At 35.3% G+C, this 18,555-nt stretch overlaps 2 protein-coding genes across 6 annotated transcripts; both read right to left on the reverse strand.

The window, feature by feature from the left end:
* Window positions 1-303: 303 nt before the first annotated feature.
* On the reverse strand, window positions 304-17,028 carry LOC116178677 (tubulin polyglutamylase TTLL4-like). Of its 5 annotated transcripts, none has more exons than XM_031498248.1 (15): window positions 17,008-17,028; window positions 16,358-16,644; window positions 9,389-10,028; window positions 9,052-9,206; window positions 8,899-9,002; window positions 6,136-6,348; window positions 5,881-6,049; window positions 5,718-5,826; window positions 4,926-5,133; window positions 4,747-4,873; window positions 4,484-4,700; window positions 3,545-3,772; window positions 3,294-3,498; window positions 3,173-3,246; window positions 304-809 (listed from the first exon to the last, which is right to left on the reverse strand). In XM_031498248.1, exons 2-15 carry the CDS (start codon window positions 16,615-16,617, stop codon window positions 702-704), a joined length of 2,817 nt encoding a protein of 938 aa, XP_031354108.1. In that variant the 5' UTR covers window positions 16,618-16,644; window positions 17,008-17,028; the 3' UTR covers window positions 304-701. The 5 variants fall into 5 exon arrangements, with proteins under 5 accessions (XP_031354108.1, XP_031354107.1, XP_031354109.1 ...); XM_031498247.1 differs by having other exon boundaries at window positions 16,913-17,017; XM_031498249.1 differs by lacking the exon at window positions 17,008-17,028 and adding an exon at window positions 16,734-16,890 and having other exon boundaries at window positions 8,899-8,993.
* An 89-nt stretch (window positions 17,029-17,117) lies between these two features.
* On the reverse strand, window positions 17,118-17,659 carry LOC116178681 (U6 snRNA-associated Sm-like protein LSm3). Its single transcript, XM_031498255.1, has 3 exons — window positions 17,541-17,659; window positions 17,385-17,492; window positions 17,118-17,339 (listed from the first exon to the last, which is right to left on the reverse strand). Exons 1-3 carry the CDS (start codon window positions 17,559-17,561, stop codon window positions 17,163-17,165), a joined length of 306 nt encoding a protein of 101 aa, XP_031354115.1. The 5' UTR covers window positions 17,562-17,659; the 3' UTR covers window positions 17,118-17,162.
* Between the last annotated feature and the right edge of the window lie 896 nt (window positions 17,660-18,555).

The raw sequence follows: 18,555 nt of genomic DNA on the forward strand, positions 1-18,555 counted from the left end.
TGAAAAATAAGTGTAAAGGAGATGTCAATTACTGCTTTCCATTTGAGTGAAAGAGCTCCAAGCTGTACCGTGCACGATGCCCTGTGTTCCTTTTAAGAAAGCTTCGAGCGCTGACGCGCCCAACATTGGATTTCCCTTGTCCCCTCAAGCACCACCTATTAGGTTCAAAAAAAAGAAAAATGTAAAGGAGAACGCAAATGTCGTGAGGGAGATGTAAAGCCAGTGCAGGGAGGAGAGTGGTCATCTAAAGGACAAGTGAGGAAGCTTGTGGACCGAGATGAAAGCTGAAAATAATACAAGTCATTGTACAAAAATTAATTGCATTTATTAAAATTTGATTCAACACATAATTAAAAAAATAATAAATATTTTAATTATTGTAGAGCTAAAGTGAAAATTAAATTAAGAAAACGTTAACACGTTCATCATACACATACCAGATACAAAAAGTGTAAGCGAGTTGCGACAAATGAACGAGCACAAAATTCCAAAGATGTACAATTAATAGCAAATGGTCATAAATCAAAAGGAAAAACTTCATTCAGACGGCACACACGCACACACACGGCAGTCTTATGGAATTGGAGTTCTAATGCACAATTCATGTTTTCCCATCGACATTTGACGAGAACGCGAGCAAATTAACCGTACACCTTTCGAATATTCTATCCATGGAGAGCTCTCTCGAACGATCTTAACCGTTACTTAATTGGAACTGGCGTTTCTGGAAGAGCCGAACTGGTTATCGTCATCGGAAGATCGCCGCCCTCTGTCCCATTCTGCGCCGAAGGGTTCGAATTCAGCAAATTCTAAAATGATTTATAAATCAATTATCTAGGAGAACGAAATTCTAGTACAATTTTCACTTAGTGGAAGACAACCATCTAAGATTCAATTAATTCGATGAACAGTCACAGTTTACTACCCTAAGCAATAGGATTTCTAGAAGGCTAAGATTATAAGTGAGAAAGTTTGGAAGCGTCACCGCGCCAGATGGCGCCTCTGACAACGTAATTCTAAAGTCACTAAATATAGAAAGTACCGCAATCCATTAGGCTCGTGTGTTAGAGAGAGAACGCATGATTTTTGCCCAAAAATGGCGGAAATTACCAGATTCTAGTAACTTTAATGTTAGGGATTGTTCCACCTGTTTGGAGATATCTGTATATATTTTTATAAAACATGACAGTACTATGAAGTTAGGTTATAAAAAATTACAGCTATTCAGATTTTATTTGTCAATTTTTTTAAAGCAAATTTATGGCATTGCGGTACTTTCTATATCTAGTGACTTTGCCCAAAAATGGCGGAATGAGGTAATGTTAGGAATTGTTCCACCTGTTTTGGAGATATCTGTATATATCTTTATAAAACATGACAGTACTAGGAAGTTAGGTTATAAAAGAACTACAGCTATTCAGATTTTATTTGTCAATTTTTTTAAGTTGGCAGCAAATTTGCCCAAAAAATGGCGGATGATTGTGGTACTTTCTATATCTAGTGACTTTACGTAATTCCAAATTTTTCCACATATAACCTTTGCTAGACATGAACTGTATTTGTCTATAAGCACTTCAGTAAAAGTTTACCAAAGCCACGACACTATTAAGCACCATGCATCGTTATGGTTAATTACACAGGTAAGTGGATTTATACTAATTTCAGCGTAAAAACAATATTTATTGTAAAAGTGTTTGAGCTTTCGATTAGGCTCAAACAAAAATAGGAGTTTGAGAATTTTCCAAGATGTAAAAGGAAGGGGAGGGGTGAATAACGCCTATACACATTCTCCAAGGAATTTTACTATAGATTTTCTTGAAAATCTTAAGCTCAATTTACATTATACTTTTTTCGTCTAGAAACTTTGACTAGAACTTGTACTAGTACAACTTGTTAAAATTTTGACAATGTAAATCAGAAAATTCAGTCCAAGTTTCTAATCTAGAAACTAGATCTGAAACTAGGTCCAGACCCATTTTCCATCCAACTTTCATACTTGTGACTTGCGCACTAGCACCAAATTAGAACAAATTCCGTGCTACCAACAACTTTATTTTTATACTCTTGAACATAACCTCAAATATAAGTCTCTTGAATTAGGTACATGTACATAGCAAAAATGAGTTTCTTTTGCTTGTTATTCATGTTTGTTTCCTAGCAATTTAAATTAACCTCAAAATGTACAATATTGTGATTTTTTTTCCGAAATTGGCAGCACTGCCATTGAAACACAAAAGTCAATGCATCAAAAAGCGGTAAATTTAAATTTCTAGTATAGTGTCGAATCTAGCACAAGTTCTAGTCAAAGTTTCTAGACGAAAAAAGTATAATGTAAATTGAGCTTTAGAAATAAGAAACCGCCTTTGAAATCATAAACCTTATTGGTGATATGGTGACCTGAAAAGGTGATCCAAGAGCCTTGGAAGACATATTTCTACAAATCCTTTTAAGGATTACATGGAATCTATGAAAGAATCACATTGGAAACATTCTTAGGAATCTTCTTAAAGATCTGTTTGGAATTTTAAAAACCTTCATGGTAATGTTCCTACGGAAAACTTCTTCTGAATTTTAGAAAACTCCTTCCAGATGTGAATTTAGATCGAGATCAAATTGTCTAAACTTTCCGAATTTTCCTCCTAGGCCCTGAAGAATTACCCAAATTGACTTTTACGAATCTCAAAAATTATTGTTGATTAAAAAAATACACGTTTTGAGGGGGAGGTTCAAATGGTTGCCAAACGCCCCCTGTAAATACGCCCCTATTTGAAAGTACATCCAAACGACTAACACCGATAATATTCTTACTTCTATATCAGCAAACATCAACCAACACTATACCAGATTTGACATTAATTTCGTGCAAAACGCTATTGGTTAAGATGCTACTCTGTCTCACTAAAAACAGCTTACTGAGGTAGAATATTACTAAATCAGCGTCATCTAGATTGTTACATTAATGGTAATCGTTATAAACACATGTTAATTAATGAATTATGAACACATGACTTACTGCGACATCGTGAACAAACACTTTGTAGGGTGGTTAAAATGAAATTTCTCGTCTTGAATTATATGATAATAGAAAAATATTAGTGTTTATAGATGGACTATTTAGATACTGTGTTAAAAGACTTCACTACAACATACGACAGTTAATAACATCTACTACCTTGTCGATGACGTTAGGCGGCGCCACCTTCAAGTGCATTTTCTGCTGGCACAACATCTGCAATACTTGGATACCTACAATTTGTCAATGGTAAAATGTTTATTCCACCCGAAAGTATTACCTTTCTGCCTTCGTCCCTCATACTTGCACTCCCAAGCATCAAACAAGCGATTGTAGTAGCGCACCTCCAAAAAATCGAGGTACCTGTGCGTTTGCGATGTCGGGAAGATTCTCTCGAAATTGCCGACAACCGTGAGTTCATCCTCCGCCTTGGTCAGATGGCGCACGTCATCGCCGGTCAAATTCTCTAGAATCGCCTCGGCATACTGTAACAAGACAATTTAGCGAGTCGCAGGGATAAACAAAACGCACCTCTTGTCTAGAGATCGACTGGCAAAAGTACTCCTGCTTGTTGGCTTCCTTTTTCGTTAGCGAGGTCGAGTACAATCGCGGATCGTAGCATAGGGGCGTCCCCTGATTTAAACGTCCCAATTTCTTCGGCAGGTGGAACTGTACCAAGTTGAACATCGACTGTATCATCGGTCCTTTAACGTACTCATCTAAAGGCGATTGGCTATGTAAACTTGGCGATATGTTAACCTGTAAATGGACAGAGCGTTTACGTTATGTGCGAGTGCCCCTATCGATATCTGAGGATATGTATAGTATAGGGATCAGTCTGTTTTTTAAGTTTTCAGCGCATTTTCACAAAATAAAAAATGCGCTATTGTGGCCACTTTGTCCGTCTCTACTACGGCTGTGTCGCTACTAGAGGTTTATCTTAAGAGCTATTGTTCTACTTCTTTCGCTTTTTGTTAACAAATTTATTATTTATTTAACGATGTGTAATTTTGTTTAAATAATCGCCTTTTAATTTGTATATGTTATTGTTAGATTTGCGTGTAATGTTTTTAAAAGTTTATCTCCGGTCATTACGATAAGAAGCTATCAAAGAGCCAATCTTACATCTGTAATTACAACGAACCCAGTGTCTTCTAAATGTAAGTGCAATAAAAAAAATGGGAAGTTCCGAAGTACCATCATTTGTTTGTGCGTCATTTAATGAAAACCACAGTTATGACCGGATATTTTGAATTACCAACACTTTCAGTTTCATTTTACTTAAATTTTTATAATTATTAATAAATATTTTTAATAGTGACAAAGGTATTTTCAATATTTATTTCATTGCGGAAAGGGGTAGTAAACATGGCCACGAATTCTAAACATTGGTAAATGTTCATTCCATCATAAAAAAATCAGGTATTGAATAATACCTTTTTTTTTGTTTATACTTGCTGTTGTACACACCTCTAATAGCCAAGTCTTAAGCTGTTCGTCTAACAACACATCCACCCCAAACAATTCGTAACAGCTATATCGACTATTCATATTTTCCCTACACAACGGAACGATTGTAGATTCGGCGGTGATGATAGTTTTAATGACAAGTTCCTGCAAATTTTTCCACAATCGTTTCGTATTTACGCCCTTCTTTTCCATGTACTCCCACAACGTCGACAAGGTCCTAGTGAATAGACAGTTAACAAACAGTCGGTTAATATGAATATTACCATTTGTGACCCTTGCACGCGTTCGCGTCCTCGTTGGCGGTATATTGGCTGGATAGTTTGTTAATACTATAATTCGTTAAATGCATGTACCTATCCTTCAAATCCTTCGAATCGACACTGTACGGCACTGCAATAAAAACAAACGTTCACACGGAAAAATGCCGGCGCGGAACACCTACCACTAGCAAACCTCACCAAGCCGTCGGGGTATAAGTAGATGCGTAAGGGATCGAAGCTCGTCACCAAGACGTACAGTCGCAAGTCGAATTTGCTGCGATTTATTAGGTAGGGATTTGCGATGTACTCTTGTACGACCAAAGACATCCTCTTGGGAAGCTGAGTCCAACGGTTGATGACTTTAATGCCTGTGCCCCTCGCTGAGGCGGGCTGAAGAGAAAATTCAACTAAATTATTATTATTATTATTTTATTTGCTTTTTTTTGTTTGGTTAAAATCATTATCATTATTATTAAAATTAATTAAAATTCAGAATTTGATAGCATCAATTGCAAATTACGGTAGTAATTGAATTTCTAAAATGGAGAAAACTATTTTAGACCCAGTCTGTCAATTAATTAAATTACCATTAAATCTATTTGATAAGTCAAACTACCAAGGAAAGAAATGTATGCACGTAGGAGCTTATCTAGAAGATAAGTGTGATGAAACATTAAAGGCTGGGCCTTCATGAACATATATAAATTATTTTCTTTTTTTTGTTTTTTTTATTTATCTTTATTTTTTGTCCTTTTTTATTAATTAACTTCCTCTCTTCTTCATCTATAAATTATTATTGTCATTATTGCAAATGGCACGCCACTAATAGTAATAGTAATGAATTCTGTTTAATAGTATGTAGTGTTATCCTTCAATAAATGACCATTATTATTATTATTTAATCAAAATTGAATTATAATTGTTACTTTCCGAAACCACATTACTGAAAAAAGTGTAGTGTGTAATGTACTTACAGGTTTTATAATGTACTTTTCATCACCTTCTCCATTCTTGTGCTGCCACTGCTGCCTTAGTAACTTTAAATCTTGCGGTAATACGTACGTCCGCGGTATAAATCCGAATCTGCGCAAAACGTTACAGAAACCGAACGCACCGTCGGACACTCCCCAAACTTACTCCTTATAACCGTACATGTGAATGCACTTCTGGAAGTTGCGCCAGAGCCTATCCTTTCGACCGAGCTGAAACGTTCCGGGAAAGTGATTTAGCTTTTGGGTCTCCTTCAGCGTCTTAAACATCGGCGATTTCATGTGCTTGCCCCACGTGCCCATCCAGTCGTTCGATTCTAGTATTCAGAACGGTTAGTGGGGGGTGCGCAAAGTAATGGAAAAGATTGTGGAAGGACAGGGTGAAATAATTGGGCATGCAGACCTGTAAAGCACTCACTTCGCACCATTCGAAATCCAGAGTTGGTCAGTGTTTTTCGTATAAGGATCGGCGTTATTGTGCTTAATTTCCATTTTAGGTGACGAGACGCCGATGGCAATTGTTTCGCGCTTTTCGCGTGAGAGGTGAACGTTATGTAAGGTGGTACGAAAGGAAATAGACTCTCTCTAATCGGCCAATTGACAAAGTCACCTCCCCCTGAAAACATTAAATCAAGCATTCAATTTAACATCTTATCTACGCTGTGTTCAATTAAAACATACGCAGGTGCATCTGTAGCAATTAATCACTTTTTTTTAGCAAAAGGTCAAGTTTCTCCATTTATCAACATTTAACTATTATCAAGAGGCTCTTTGGTTTGGATATGAACATTTTATAATTTCGTGAGTAACAGAAACCTCCTCCAATAAAAATAACATTGCAATTTCTGTCACTGTTTTAAAGTCTCTGCATCGATTCCGAGGACCTGGGAATCGGGACATAAATTATACAGGGGGGCCCATTAGTGGTGTGGGTGGAAGATTTTGGGTTTCTTAACGCACATATTTAAAATTCTATATAAAGGCATGTTGGAGGACTCTTACGGTTACAACCTAGAATCCATAATTTCAAACAGTTCCAAGATTGGGCTACTAGTTCAAAAGTTACAGCCCTTTGAATTTTTTTTCGAAATTGGTTTCTAGTCCATAACTTTTGAATGAGAAGTCTGATCGAAAAAGTACGAATTGTTTTGGATTCTACGCACCAAAATTAATAAGAAAAAGTGTTTTCCCGAGAAATTTTGGTGTAGTCGATTTTTGGTAAAAAAGAAAGGTTATACACTGCCTTTTTTTGAGCCCCGAAAAAAAAATTGTCTCAGATCGACCCGGAAAAAAATTTTCTTATAGAATGTGGCCTGTAGAATCCATAATTTCAAACAGTTCCAAATTGGGCTACTAGTTCAAAAGTTACAGCCCTTTGAATTTTTTTTCGAAATTGGTTTCCATAACTTTTTATTGAGAAGTCGATCGAAAAAGTACGAATTGTTTTGGATTCTACGCACCAAAATTAATAAGAAAAAGTGTTTTCCCGAGAAATTTTGGTGCAGTCGATTTTTGGTAAAAAAGGAAGGTTATACACTGCCTTTTTTTGAGCCCCGAAAAAAAAATTGTCTCAGATCGACCCGGAAAAAAATTTTCTTATAGATGTGGCCTGTAGAATCCATCATTTCAAACAATTCCAAATTGGCTACTAGTTCAAAAGTTACAGCCCTTTGAATTTTCTTTCGAAATTGGTCCATAACTTTTGATTGAGAAGTCCGATCGAAAAAGTACGAATTGTTTTGGATTCTACGCACCAAAATTAATAAGAAAAAGTGTTTTCCCGATAAATTTTGGTGCAGTCGATTTTTGGTAAAAAAGGAAGGTTATACACTGCCTTTTTTTGAGCCCCGAAAAAAAAATTGTCTCAAGATCGACGAGGATTTCTTTCATACAGAACTATGGGGTTGCTAGTGACCCTTTTGAACATAATCGGTCATTGTCACAGAAATATTTGAGGCAAATATTTTCAACGAAATTGCAATTGTTATACAGGGTGAGTTATATCAAAGTTTCATTTCAAATATAACCCCTGTATATTACTGCATATTTAGATTCCTTGGTCAATTTTAGTGTGACTTTATGATATCTTAGTCGCAATTCGTCATTTTTTCAGTAAAAATTGAATAGCAGTTGTAAAACTTAGAAGGCTGTTCCGCTGCAGTATTTTTTGTGTTAAAAGTAATCGGTAAACTTTCAAAATTTCAATCACAGGTAACTTGATTTTTTTTAAATGAACTACCAAGGTAAGTTTATTGAATCAAATGTAGGATTTTATTACCTTTTACATAGTTCTTTTATAATTCAACAATCTCTAATAATTCACTGTATAAACTCTTTCATAGCTCACTTTAATGGTAATGAATTTTACATTTAACGTCAGCCACATTGGCGAACTTGGTTTTTTCTCTCTTCGCCATTTAAAGTCGAAAAATTCCACTGGATCTTTTATAACCATAAGTACAAATTGACTGAACATAAGGGATTTTATTTTTAGTAATTTTGATATTCCTAAAGGAATCGACCCATGAATATTATTTGCAAGAAACTGATCTAATATTTTACATCCAGGTAAAGAAAAATGGAAATTAGAGTTCAATCAAATCAGAACATTTCGAATTTCAGGTTTTAACGAGAAAATAAAGGGCCAAGGTAAGGGATATAAAAACAATTTTATTACTGAACTAGTCGTGGGTAAAATAAAATTTGTCATAAAATTTTTTTGCCAGTGCCGTCGAGGTTCAATTTTATTTTATGCAAGTGAGGTGTGCACATTTTAGAAGAAATATGGTTTCAGCACGATGGTGCCCCACCTCATTTTGCCGTAAACGAAATGAACGAAATCGAAATGTGCAATAATATACCGGGGGTTCTATTTTAAAAATGCAACCTTGATATAAATCGCCCAGTGGAACAATTGCAAGTTCGTTCCTTCAATATGCCCAAACAATAAATTTTAAATATGTGCGACCCGCAATCTTCCACCCATATGTACACTAATGGGCCACCCTGTATAGTTTGCCAAGTGCGCGAGGTGAGGCGAAAACGAGCGTATATTCTTTAGTAGAATTTTCAATACGCCGTTTCTATACATTTCAAAAAGTTCTGTTTGATAGTAATGTCACCGGTATGTATACTTCGAAATGTACTTACAATTACCAATACCTACCTTTATGAATATTCGAATTATACGCAGATGACGAAGACTGATCGAGCACGTCCTCGTTATCTTCCAAAGTCTCCAAATCGCTATCTTCGGAATCGCTAATATTACTTAAAACGATAAGATCGATTAAAAGAAAACATTTAGCAAGTTTATTACCTAATGGACATGTCGGTGGATGAGGAAAACCCTTTGCTTTTTTTCTTCGGTTTCGCGCCCAAATTTTTCACCTTGGTCTTAATTGACACCTTAACACTACTCTTGGAATCTTTTCTAATCGTTTCGCTATTATTAAAATGAACATCTTTGCTATCCTGAAATGAAATTAAGAATTTAATGACAATGTAAACTACAAAGACGTAAAAGAGACATAAGTTATTTGCTCTTTGCTACTTTTAACTGACAATTAGGCTTATATTCTACATTTAACTTTAACTTTAACTCACTTATAAAAACAAATAACTTATAGCCCTTCATAGTAAACGGAGAAACATACTGTAGGCGAATCACTGGTGGTATTTTTTAGTTCCTTCAGCTTCTCCTTGAGCAATTCGACTTCGAGAGCGTAACATTGCTTTAAACGCCCCACGTCGATTTTTCGATCGAAGGCTGTGTACGTATCATAACATCTAGCTTCGTCAAGTCTACTGTCGGCACTTACGTTTGAACACATCGGCTGGAATTTCGCCGCCGCCGCGTCGTAACACCTCGACCTTTCGCAATTGTAAACGGCGTACTGTTTATTTCTAATCTCGGCGTTGGCTAATTCGTTATTCTTCGGACTAAAGCTACTGTAATGATGGTGGTGGTTTATGGCAGTGTCTCGCTTGACGTCCTTTGGTATGGCGCTGGTAAAGTGAGGCTTTAACGATTCTAATTTCGGGTTCAGTTTGACGACGATCGAGTTGATATTTTTCGTGGTCTCTTCGATTTTCGGGAAGAGCTTCGTTAGGCGATCGGATTTGTCGTTCATGCTACCGTAATTTGGAAAGTGGCCGCCGCAATCATTCGACTTGAACGTGTTCTCTAGACATTTCAGGCCTTTCTCCGTGATATCGACGAAATCGGCATTTGACAATTTGATCGTTTGACAATTGTTCGTGATGTACGTGGTGGGAAGCTCGCATAGATTGGACCTAACGTTATACATACATAATTAGGTTGTTTTCGTAGAAAAATTGTATATAAAAATTAATCACAGCATAAGCATATACTCTACAAATCAAGGATTTTAGGTGACAGTTTAAGACCATCTGTCAGAGTGTTTAATTTTAAAACCGTAAATGATGACAAGTGCCTTCAAAAACTGTGGGCACTTTACTTCCCATTATAGTCCAGATTTCTGTCAATACTGTTTTGACAAAATCCACATTTTTTTTGTGGAATTGCGTAACATACCCGGTAAAATAATAGTCTAAGTGGCATGTAACCTGTATATAAATTGTAAAATCTGAAATTTTTCCCAGTGAGTCTCACACCTACCAACCATGAGTCACGCGAGGGGGCCCTAGAGCTACTCAAAATATACAATTAAAAATATAAATGGCAGACGATTATTGTGGTTCCACATCTCTTTTTTCCGTTATTTATAGTAGTATTGTATTCCGTCTAACCTATTTTTTTCTTATGGTTGTCATTATCTTAGTTAGGCCGAGTGCTGCACTATTGTCAAGGACAACATAACTTCCCCTTCAGGTATAAACTCTCAAGTATTCTAATAAAGATAATGACAAACACAAGAAAAAAAGTAGTTTAGAAGGAATGCAATAGTACTATATCGAAGGGAAAAACAAGATGCCGCCTATACAGGGTGTTTATTTTATTTTGTCCACTATTGCTATCTCAAAAGATACGAGGTCGGATAAATTAGCAAACAATTTCTATTTTACAAAAATATTTTTAATGAGCACGAAATAATTTTTTTTCAACCAGTGGTTCACAAACTGTGAATACCAATTTTGTTATTTTAAATAGAACTATATTTTTCTTATTTCGTTATTCGATAGAGAATTTTATTCTGAATTCAGTGATATATAATATTTATATACCCTTAGATAACAATTTCTATGAGAAGCCTTTTGCATTCGCAGAAAGCGATCTGAGAGGATTTTTTATTTCAGTCCCAGACTTAGTACCTTAAACCTTATACCTTGCGATTCTGATGCAGGTATAATATTAAAAAAAAACGTTTTTGGCAGTCTTACATCCTTTATGCCTAATGTACAGGGTGGCTAAATAAGAATGCGAGGTACTGTATCTGGGAACCTGTCCATCGTAGAGGCTTGCGGTAAAAAAATTTATTAGATACTAAAACGGCCACGAGAAAAACCTGGAAAATATTTTTAAGTTTCTGAAATGGCCGCTAGGGGGCGTAACTGCAATCTGGAATCTAAAAAAGTGATTTTTCTGTGAATTCCGCCATATTAACCTAACAATGTCCGGTCTTTGATGTTGACGATAATCTGAACCTTTTTTGTTTGACAATTTTTCCTGTATCTCTAAAAATGAAGTGGTGGGGGGTATTCAAAGGTTTCCGTAAAGAACACCCTGTATCTTCGAAACGACTGAGCCGATTTTAACAAACTCGGGTTAATTGAAAAGAGTTATTCTTCAGCTACAAATATTATAATATTTGAAGTTTTGTTAGTTTCACATATCGCCGCTTGAGGGCTTTTTTCGACATTCCGACAGAAATGGTTAATTTTCTCAAAAAAATTAAATGCGTTGGTTTGATTTTTTTTTCATGAAAAAGTAGCTAAATGGTGCCTAAACAAGCTCGCGAAAATCCCATCTCGATATCTTGTTCCTAACCTAAAATTTAGGCCAAAGAAAATTTTATACCCTCAAAATTTTATTTTTTTTTAAGCTAATTTTTCTGGAATTATTTTTATTATATAATTTGTGGCCCTAAGGTGGATCGATTTAAAAAAGGAAGCTTTTAATGCCGCCGTAAATGCTCGAAATGCTGGCCATCACGATATAAAAAAATATATATATATATCTCAAGATATCGAGATGCTGTTTTCGCGAACTTGTTTAGGCATCATTTAGCTACTTTTTCATGAAAAAAAAATCGAACCAATGCATTTAATTTTTTTGAGAAAATTAACCATTTCTGTCGGAATGTCGAAAAAAGCCCTCAAGCGGTGATATGTGAAACTAACAAAACTTCAAATAGTATAATAGTTGTAGCTGAAGAATAGCTCTTTTGAACTAACCCGAGTTTGGTTAAATCGGATGAGCCGTTTCGAAGATACAGGGTGTTCTTTACGGACACCTTTGAATACCCCCCACCACTTCATTTTTAGAGATAGGTACAGGAAAAATTGTCAAACAAAAATTGTTCAGATTATCGTCAACTTCAAAGACCGGACATTTTTTTGTTATGTTAATATAGCGGAATTCATAGAAACATCACTTTTTTAGATTCCAGATTGCAGTTACACCCCCTAGCGCCCATTTCAGAAACTTAAAAATATTTTCCAGGTTTTGCTCGTGGTCGTTTTAGTAATAAATTTTTTTACCGCAAGCCTCTACGATGGATAGATTCTCAGATACAGTACCTCGCATTCTTAGTTGGCCACCCTGTACAACTACCCAAATTTTAACGAAATCAAAATAGCCATCTTACAAAAAAAAATTTTAGTTGTTTTTTTCCCCGTTTATTTCTGTAATAAAACCTGGTATAATTTGTAGATTGTACACAGAAAAAGAAAATCTTTTGAATAATTTAATAAAAATTTTGCGTTGCTGTTTTATTTTTGGACTACCGTTTGCGAGATTTGACCCAAAGTTGGCATTTTTCAAATGCAACACCCTGTATATCTTTACATCTAGTTTTCTTATATACTTTTTCCTGATTGCATTGATGTATCACAATATTTTTTTAAATTTTACCCATGAACCATAAATTAAAACCTTATTTTTTACGGTTTTTAAATAGTAGGTCATGGATTCATGGAGATTTTGTTTTTTTTTATTGTATTCATGGCAGCCGACACCAATCAATAAAAATGACGGACGGTAGAAACATGCCGTTTCAAAATTTTGAAAAATATGAATGATACATAAAACTACATACAGGGTGTAAAAACGGTTTACGCTCCATATGGATTTCAATGGTAATTTCTTTATATTGCAATATTTTCTCCCCAAATTATTTTACAGCAAGTTGTAAATAAATTTTTTGTAGATTGTAAAATTCTGCGTGTAGTCATGTGCCTATTTGTAATTTTTTGTTGTGGGAAATCGAAGAAATTAAGAATTATAAATTATAATTATACCTATAAATCTAATTTTTGTTTCAATCATTTCGCGAGTGATTTTAGCAAAAATTACTCTTGCTGTATTGAAACAAAAATTCGATTTTTTCATAATACGCAATCCTAATTTATTTATTTTATCTGGTTTCCTGAATTGAAAAATAATAAATGAGAATATGAGCAGACACAGACTTTTTCAAGCTACAAGAAACCTATTTGCAACTTTGCTCTAAATGAATTAGATTTCCACATAAAGAAATTAGCATTGAAATCCCTATAGTGCGTAAATCGTTTCTACACCCTGTGTACAAAAAAATATAGGTTGTCATACATCAATGTAATCGGGAAAATGAATACAAATAACTGATGTGCAGATACATAGGGTCCATTCGCATGCCTTATGAACATTGTTAGCCTGGCAACATAATTAACAATGCTTTATAATACTGGCCGTAAAAGTTTCACAAAAAAAGTGGCACAAGGTCACAAAAACCCCAAGCCTCTATCATTAAAAATAATTGAGATGTACAGTAATCTCAACAAAAATAGCACACACTGTACATACGTACAGAGTGGTTCAAATTTGTGGCTCACCATTGGAATCCCCGCAACGGTGAGAGATATAGTGTAGGGTAAATGGGGGAGACAGTTGCGAATTTTTATGACTTAAAAAACGCATCTGAAATTTTTTTTTAAATATGTAACAGATGCTGAAAAACCGAAAATGTCAAATTTCGTTTTCAACACTATGCTACAGGGTAGTACTTTCTTATAGGCGCCATATTGGATTTCTACGGTATGAAATAGAGAACCAAAAAGGAAAAATAATAACGGGTCACACTCTATAATTTTACATAATTACAAGAACAATTTCAAACCAGTGGTTTTACATTCATTTCTCAACAAAATATTCATGGGTAACTAGATCTTGTTGAATCAACATTGCTATAATGGTAATGCATTCAAATGAATTCCTTTTTTGTCTTTTATCTAATTCCGTAAAAATCCAATATGGTGTCCATAAGAAATAAGAAAGTAGTACCCAATAGCTTTTACGTATAGCGCGTTATGGAAATTCTGATAACAGATTCAGATTCTCCGCAAAAAGTGCCCATTGGCCGTTTAAGAGAAAATGAAACGAAATTTGATATTTTCAGTTTTCAATACTACAGTGTATCTCCCACCGTTACAGAGATCCCAATGGTGAGCCACGAACTTGAACTACCCTGTACATACACAATACAATTTTATTCTTTGAAAGTTGCTTAAAATGATCTAAAACATCGACGTTTGATGAAATTTGACAAATCCAAAAAACAGTGAGCCACCTAGTTCAAGCTAGGAACTTCTGTTGTAATTCATTTTCGCCTCTTAAATAACATTTAGCATAGTCAAGATGGGAAGGGGGTCTGAAGTTAGCGAATGTTCAAAATCAACTTAACTCAAAAAACGCAGTTGGCCATAAGGAGTTTAATTATTAAGGTTTTCATAAAAGTAGCATGAAAACCACTAGTGTCTTTGTAATAACAGAGAAACCCAGGTATCCCATAAAAATTTGAACAATCTGTACATATCATGACCAATTATAACTAATGTGGACTCCACAATAGAAAAACGTATCACCAATAGACATTATCATCATCATCGAATTGAAATTTGGGATCCCCTGCGTTTCTGCATTTTTTCCAGCAAGCACAACACATACAACGTTGGAACCTCGGTTGGAACTAAGGGTTCAGGTTCCAAAATTCTCATCCCAAGATAAAAAAAGTTGTATTTTTCTACATAAAAATATTAGATCGAGTTATTTTTCGAAAAAAAAAAATATATATATCGGCCTGTTTGACCTGAGTATATCTGACTTCATACTTACCTCTCTAATAATAATTAAGTTATTTTACATACAAAAATCCGTCTGGTTATTTTTTATTTACGGTCCCTACCTCTCCTTCTTTCTGGTTGATTCCCTGTAACAGTTCTCACCCTTTAAACGACCATTTAAATTTGAATCTTGATTGTTTTCATGACACACAAAAAAAGTTCAGATTTCTCGTAATAAGAGATAAATTTATACACCAAAATCGCCAATCCCAAATCTTTTACAAATTGAAAAAACGTGACAAAAAACGATAAGCGCACTGAAACTACAAAAAAATTTGAACAGTACCTGGATATGCACACAAATTGGTCCTTAATTCCAACAACAGGAAAAAAAAAGGTGGTGCAATACACCCTTTCTCTGCCATACTACATCAAACTTTAAATAAGTTAGTCTCAATAGCAATTCCACTTCCTGAATCACAAAAACTCACTCAATTTTATTTTGTTAGATCGTGTAAAAAGACATAATTGTATGCTTAGTTGCTCAACAATAAAGAAAATTGCTAGAAAGGGGTTCCCCTCACATTCCAAATCTCATTCCGTGCCAAAAATTCAGAATGCCGCCCACAAGGTGCTTTTAAACAGTTAATTAAATTGTTTTTAGGTTGAGGATTTCGTTTCTTGATCACATATTTTTAGTTGTGCTTATTTATTTCATTATATTTAGCACCTACCGCTCATGCTCTGCCACTTAAGCATTTTAATTCAGTGTTGAATTGGTTATTTAGTAGGTTGGATGGCACAACATTAAAGAGCTTGTTTAGGTCAGTAGGAAACCAAAATGTTACGGAGTCACCCGCACTGATTTGATTTATCTACTTCAAATTGAATAATAGTAACGAATCATCGTTGTAAAATTGTAAAAATCGCAAACCGATTTCTTAATGATTGTGACCTAAATTCGAAATACTAAAAAGGTATCAAAAAAAGATTTTCCAAATTCCGAACTTCTTTGAATATCTGAAAGAACACACCTACATACAATAGCAGACAAAGCAGGCTAAATCTAAATCTCTCTCCCCGATTAACTATTTTTTTCCTTAATATTATCAAAGACGATGAGTCAATACAATAGCTTCTTGTACCTACTACAGTAGGGCAGTCAAACCTAAACCCTAAACGTCCCCTGTCATGAACTATCTGTCTACAGCAACCTCAAGATCATTGACCTATAACAACAGAATATCCCATTCCCACTGGAGACCTATTACATTCCAAATTTGCCTAAAAAACACCCAAAACAATAGGTCAACTACAATCCCTTGAACAAAGGTATAGTGATCATCAGGTTGTTTTTGAAACAGTTGAATATCAACTCATACCTAACGCGGCATATCTCGTATCTTATATCCTTCGGCTCGTACTCCAGCTCCATATTTTCGCATTCCTGATTCCAGTCGCACCGTTTCGACGTGCCCTTCATCTCGCGCCCCTTCCGTCGACATGGCTCGTTCGTCTCGCTCTTCGATCGTCGACGAGGCGAATCTTTATCACAGGTCGGGCACCACGAGTAGGCGAATTTGCAGTAGCGCGACTCAGTCTTGCAGGAAGGATATGATAGGGAGAGATCACATTGTGCCATGTTATTCCTTTTAATTGGCGGCACCACCTACAAAGAAAAGGGTAAATTGTTGTATTCCAGTTCAATTTCAAAATGGTAGAGTTTAGGGCACGTATTGCACTTAAAAAAGCCGTTACCTTACTCTTTCATAAATCACTACTAATTAAATTAGTTTCATACAGTTTAATAAAATTGTTTGGCATTTCTTTAGGGAGCAAGACCAACGGATTTATCTCGCCAGCCACTACCGCGTGTAAAAGAACAGGAAATTACGACGTACGATTATACTACGCACTGTATCGACCAATTGACCTACCCCACAACATATGTCCTTTCTAAGATCGTCGGTTAAGAATATGGTGGCCGTGATTTAAAGATCCCCCATTAAAATTTCTTAATTTATCGATTTACCTATTTAGAACTAAATTCGCTCATTTAAAATGCACGCACTTCTTTGTAAATGACGCACGTGTTTGTGGATTATTTTTAAAAAACGGTACAGGATGCGTCATAAAACAATGTGAATCATACGCATTTTATTGCTTAAACTAATAATACAATCAAAATTATCCGGTACGAATCGGTGGAGAAACTAAGATGACACCGTCGCCTCGCACAAACAGCATGGCAATGTTTCGTTTCGTCGTCCGATAAACTTCCTCGTAAGTCTCTTCGTCAATTTCAACTGTCGTGATCGTTTCCTCGGCCTCACTCAGCACCATGTTCATGTGTTGGTCGTAGGCCTACGGAATTATCTCAAATGTGATGTTCAAACGCCGATTACTTACGTGCAATCTACCTCGCAGTTCTCTGTCGTTTCTCATCTTAACATAAATGCGTTCGTCCAAGCTTAACCGAACCAAATCCAACGGTTCCTTTACGGTTATGGAAGGTATCTAGAAAATAGTGTAAAATATTAAAGAATTACAGTATGGTAGCTATACTGTTTCAATATCTTCGGCCATAATTTTGCAATTTTAAATATTTTGGAAAATTACTGCAGAAATACAGGTTAGAATGTAAACGTACAGTGTTGCCGTGATTAGTTAATCTTGGTGGTGGGCTGGTGGCTATTGTACCTCGCATTTTGACCAGTATTTCTACGAAATTAAAAGCACTGTATATTTGTTAATACAATGTTAAAAGTAGGTATTCACGAGATTTCATAAACATATGAACTCGTAGTTTCATAATAATTCAAAATTTCTAATTTAGAGACTAAAGATCGCTAGCAAAACTTGGTGACCATTGAAGAGTTGTGGAGGGGGTGAAATTGAAATATTGTTTTAAAAGGTGTTACAGTTTCTGAAACAGTTTTAAAGATGACTCAGAACTATTAAAAGCTCTTAATGACTCTAAAATCTCAAGAAGATTCCAAAAGGAACCTTTGATGAATCTTGAAACAGAAGAGTCAAGAACTTCTTAATGACTCTTGAAAACGCCGCAAGTCTGGTGACAACTCTTGAAAGATTTTCTCGGCTTCTGAAAACGAAAACGCCTGCAGTGCACTTTTTTTAATCATCCAAAGGGACTTCAAGACTATCCAAGGTTTTTAAGAGCTCACGAAAGCTCTCAATGGTTTTCCTGAGTCGATTGGCACGGGCACCAAAAGTACAGCACCGAAGATGCTAATGTGCAATTTTGGAACTCTTATATACAGTGGTGACAGAGTTGTTTAAATATAGAGTAAAAAATTTACGCTCTACCTATCAACCTGTACCAGGTTATACACGTGCCGATACAGTAGATTGCGATATCTCATGATATTTTTATATTTAAAATTAATTAATAATTATAAATCTTAATTTAGAACTGTATTATAGTTTATCTTCAATACGTGCGTCATTAGATTATCATTTTTATGTTATTTTTTGTTATTATTGACGCTACGAGATTGATGAAATGAGGAAATATTAAAACCTTTTCTCATATGTCGGGTTTGTTACACCAGAAAAACTA

Source organism: Photinus pyralis, unplaced genomic scaffold (assembly GCF_008802855.1).
Source record: "Photinus pyralis isolate 1611_PpyrPB1 unplaced genomic scaffold, Ppyr1.3 Ppyr1.4_LG8, whole genome shotgun sequence".
NCBI lineage: Eukaryota > Metazoa > Arthropoda > Insecta > Coleoptera > Lampyridae > Photinus > Photinus pyralis.

Excerpts from the sequence above, each read along its gene's own strand:
- LOC116178677 (XM_031498248.1), bottom strand. The coding sequence starts at position 16,617 with ATGGCACAATGTGATCTCTCCCTATCATATCCTTCCTGCAAGACTGAG. Across the intron at positions 5,827-5,880 it reads CACATGTACGGTTATAAGGA|ATTCGGATTTATACCGCGGA; the intron begins GTAAGTTTGGGG and ends CGTTTTGCGCAG. Across the intron at positions 5,134-5,717 it reads AAAAGTACATTATAAAACCT|CCCGCCTCAGCGAGGGGCAC; the intron begins GTAAGTACATTA and ends TTTTCTCTTCAG.
- LOC116178681 (XM_031498255.1), bottom strand. The coding sequence starts at position 17,561 with ATGGCCGAAGATATTGAAACA. Across the intron at positions 17,493-17,540 it reads TGGCCGAAGATATTGAAACA|ATACCTTCCATAACCGTAAA; the intron begins GTATAGCTACCA and ends ACTATTTTCTAG. Across the intron at positions 17,340-17,384 it reads AACTGCGAGGTAGATTGCAC|GCCTACGACCAACACATGAA; the intron begins GTAAGTAATCGG and ends ATAATTCCGTAG.